Below are 2,498 nucleotides of genomic sequence, written 5' to 3' on the forward strand. Positions count from 1 at the left end.
CCCGCCTCCGCCCCCCATGGACCCTTCTAACTTCGTCACGATGATGGGCATGGGGGTGCCCGGCCTGCCGCCCTTTGGCATGCCCCCTGCGCCCCCGCCACCCCCCCCACAGAACTGACGGACGCATGGACGCCCGGGACTCTGCCCTTTGACCTGTGCCCACACCGGGCACCTCGTGCCGATCTCACCCTATGGAGCCAGATTCGGAGCGGGGCCGCGGATGCCCTTGGGGGCGCGGCTCCTACCTTCTCCTCCTCCTCCTCTTCACTCTGCGGCTGGAGCGGACGAAGACTCGAGGCCCCGGTGAGAAGCGGCGGCGCCCCCAGGACTGGGGCACGGCTCCATATTGTGACCCTCTGACCCCTTCCGCGAGCATCTTCCCCCGGGCTCGGGGCCGGAGCCGCGGTGCCCCTGGGCTGGCACGGACCACCAGCCAGCAGTTTTGCAGGGGGCTCAGAAGGAGCCTAGCCTGGTGGGCTGCACCGGCCCCCACCCCTGTCCCCAACATCTGGATGTTCTGTGCGGTGGGGTCCTTGCCCCCCCCCACCTTCTTAATGGCTTTTTTTTGGTGTAACGAATTAAACTGCATTAAAGGGGAGGCGCTGCCAATAAACACCCCTTTCTTTACCTGCTGAGTGCTAGCGCCCTTCGACCTTTCTCCTCCCTGGGGGCCCGGCAGCCCAGGCCTGGCTGCTCTGGGGCGGGAGGGCATGGAGGTAGGGTGCGATTGTGGTCTTGTTGCCCTAGTGGGGAGGGGCGGACCCTGGCACTGGGCCCTGACCCTGGCAGCTCCGGTTTCGGCCTCACCCTGAGCCCTTTGAAACCAGAGCCCCAGAGCCTGGGGTGGCCGGCTCCTAATCAGCACTTAGGAGCAGGGGCTTGGGTGCTGCTGCCTGCCCCTCCTCCCCACAGCACTGCTTGGCACGGGGCTGCGCGCCTGTGTTTCCTCCAGCCATGGGGGGGCACTGGGAGCCTGAGTGTCTGGGTTCCTTTCCTGTCGGGAAGGGGTGGCTGGCAGCCCGCAGCCTGGCCCCTCTCCTTGTCTGGATGAGGGTGCCTGGGATCTCTCCAGTGCCAGCGAGAGGGGTGAAAGCAGGGGCACTGGAAAGTCCTGTTCACTGGTCCCGGCGGGGGCAGACCAGCTCGGCGGAACAGCAGCCAGGCATTCACGCTGAAACCTCCAGCCCTGCCGGCGGCGGAGGCAGTGCTGGGAGGAGCGGGCTGGAGTGCCCGGGCTGCCAGCTGTGCCTCGAGTAAGGGGAGAAGCTGGGTGGCAGGGCCCGGCCCCTGTGCCTGTCCGTCAGCCTGCCGTGAAATGCCACGACCTTCAGGCTGCCTCGTTACCGGCAGCCAGCTGGCATGTGGCAGCCTGGGCCTGGTTCCCTCCTGTGTGCCCCGTGGCCTGATTCAGTGGCGCTGGCCTGTGCATGGGTGTACCTTGGACTGGAGACCAATGGTGGCACAGGTGTGCTCCTGGCTGCTGCCTTGTTTACACGTGTGCACGTGGGGAGCATGCTGTTTCCCCCTGCACACAAGCATGCACGCACATATGCTATATGTCCTTGTGTGCAGACAGGTGCATGCCCCACCCGTGCATGGGTGTGCACCCACATGCAGGCTGCTTGCACACACATCCTGTGTGCAGAGGAACTGTGGAGGGTCAGAAATAGCCTGGTGGTGCCCAGGCCCGCCTCCGTGCTCCCTCCCTTCTTGGGGGGACAAGCTCGAAATAGCAACCCTACTTTTTCATGACGGGGGGGCGGGGCAGATCGTTGGTGGTTCATGAGGGGGCGGGGCTCCGGGTACCCAGGCCTAGGGCAAGGGGGGCCGGATCCTGGGCGCTGGCTGGAGGCGGGGCCGGGAGCCAGGAGGGACCCGGGCGCCAGGGCTTCAGCCCCAGGCCTCCCGGGGCGGAGGGAGCCCAGGTGGGACGGGCCCGGGCGTGGATAGAGGGAGGATGGGTGACCAGGCCGATCGATGGTGGTGCTGGCTCCTACCTCGGGGGTCTGTCTCTAAGAGGAGGCTTGGGAATGCCCTAGCTGGGGTCGCGTGAGCCCAGTACTCTCCTGCCCCGGGCGGGCCCGGACTTGCTGAGAGCTCTGCTTGGGTCCCTTCGGCCCCGGCTTCTGAGAGCGAGAGGTGGGAGGCTGCACGGAGAGGCGGGCACTTAGACTGACGGGAGAGAGGAGGCAGGGGCTGCAGAGAGGGGCGGGAAGGGGAGGGGTGAGTAGGGGCAGAAGGGTGAGATGGATGGGTGGAGGAAGGGAGGTGGGCTGCAGAGAAGGGACAGGACGAGGGGTGGGGGGTGGCAGGTGGAACCAGGTGACTAGACTGATGAGGGCGCGGATGGCGGGAGAAGGGCATGGGCGGAGGGATGGACAAAGGCGACGGGCCGGCTGGCTGGCAGAGGGCGAGGGGAAGGGCAGGACGGTGGAGACCCGGGAGGAGGGGGGCGGGGCCGGCGGGAGGACCGACAGGCACAGGCGGCAACCCCCCCC

General features: G+C 67.1%; 1 protein-coding gene across 1 annotated transcript in view; it reads left to right on the top strand.

The window, feature by feature from the left end:
* Positions 1-2,498, top strand: part of LOC102372584 (glycogen phosphorylase, muscle associated) — a 20,532-nt gene that overhangs the window by 9,010 nt on the left and 9,024 nt on the right. Inside the window, 1 exon segment of the mRNA XM_025214931.1 lies at positions 113-303. Within this exon segment, the coding sequence (XP_025070716.1) occupies positions 113-303 (191 nt within the window).

Source organism: Alligator sinensis, unplaced genomic scaffold, assembly GCF_000455745.1.
Source record: "Alligator sinensis unplaced genomic scaffold, ASM45574v1 scaffold1302_1, whole genome shotgun sequence".
NCBI classification, from domain to species: domain Eukaryota; kingdom Metazoa; phylum Chordata; order Crocodylia; family Alligatoridae; genus Alligator; species Alligator sinensis.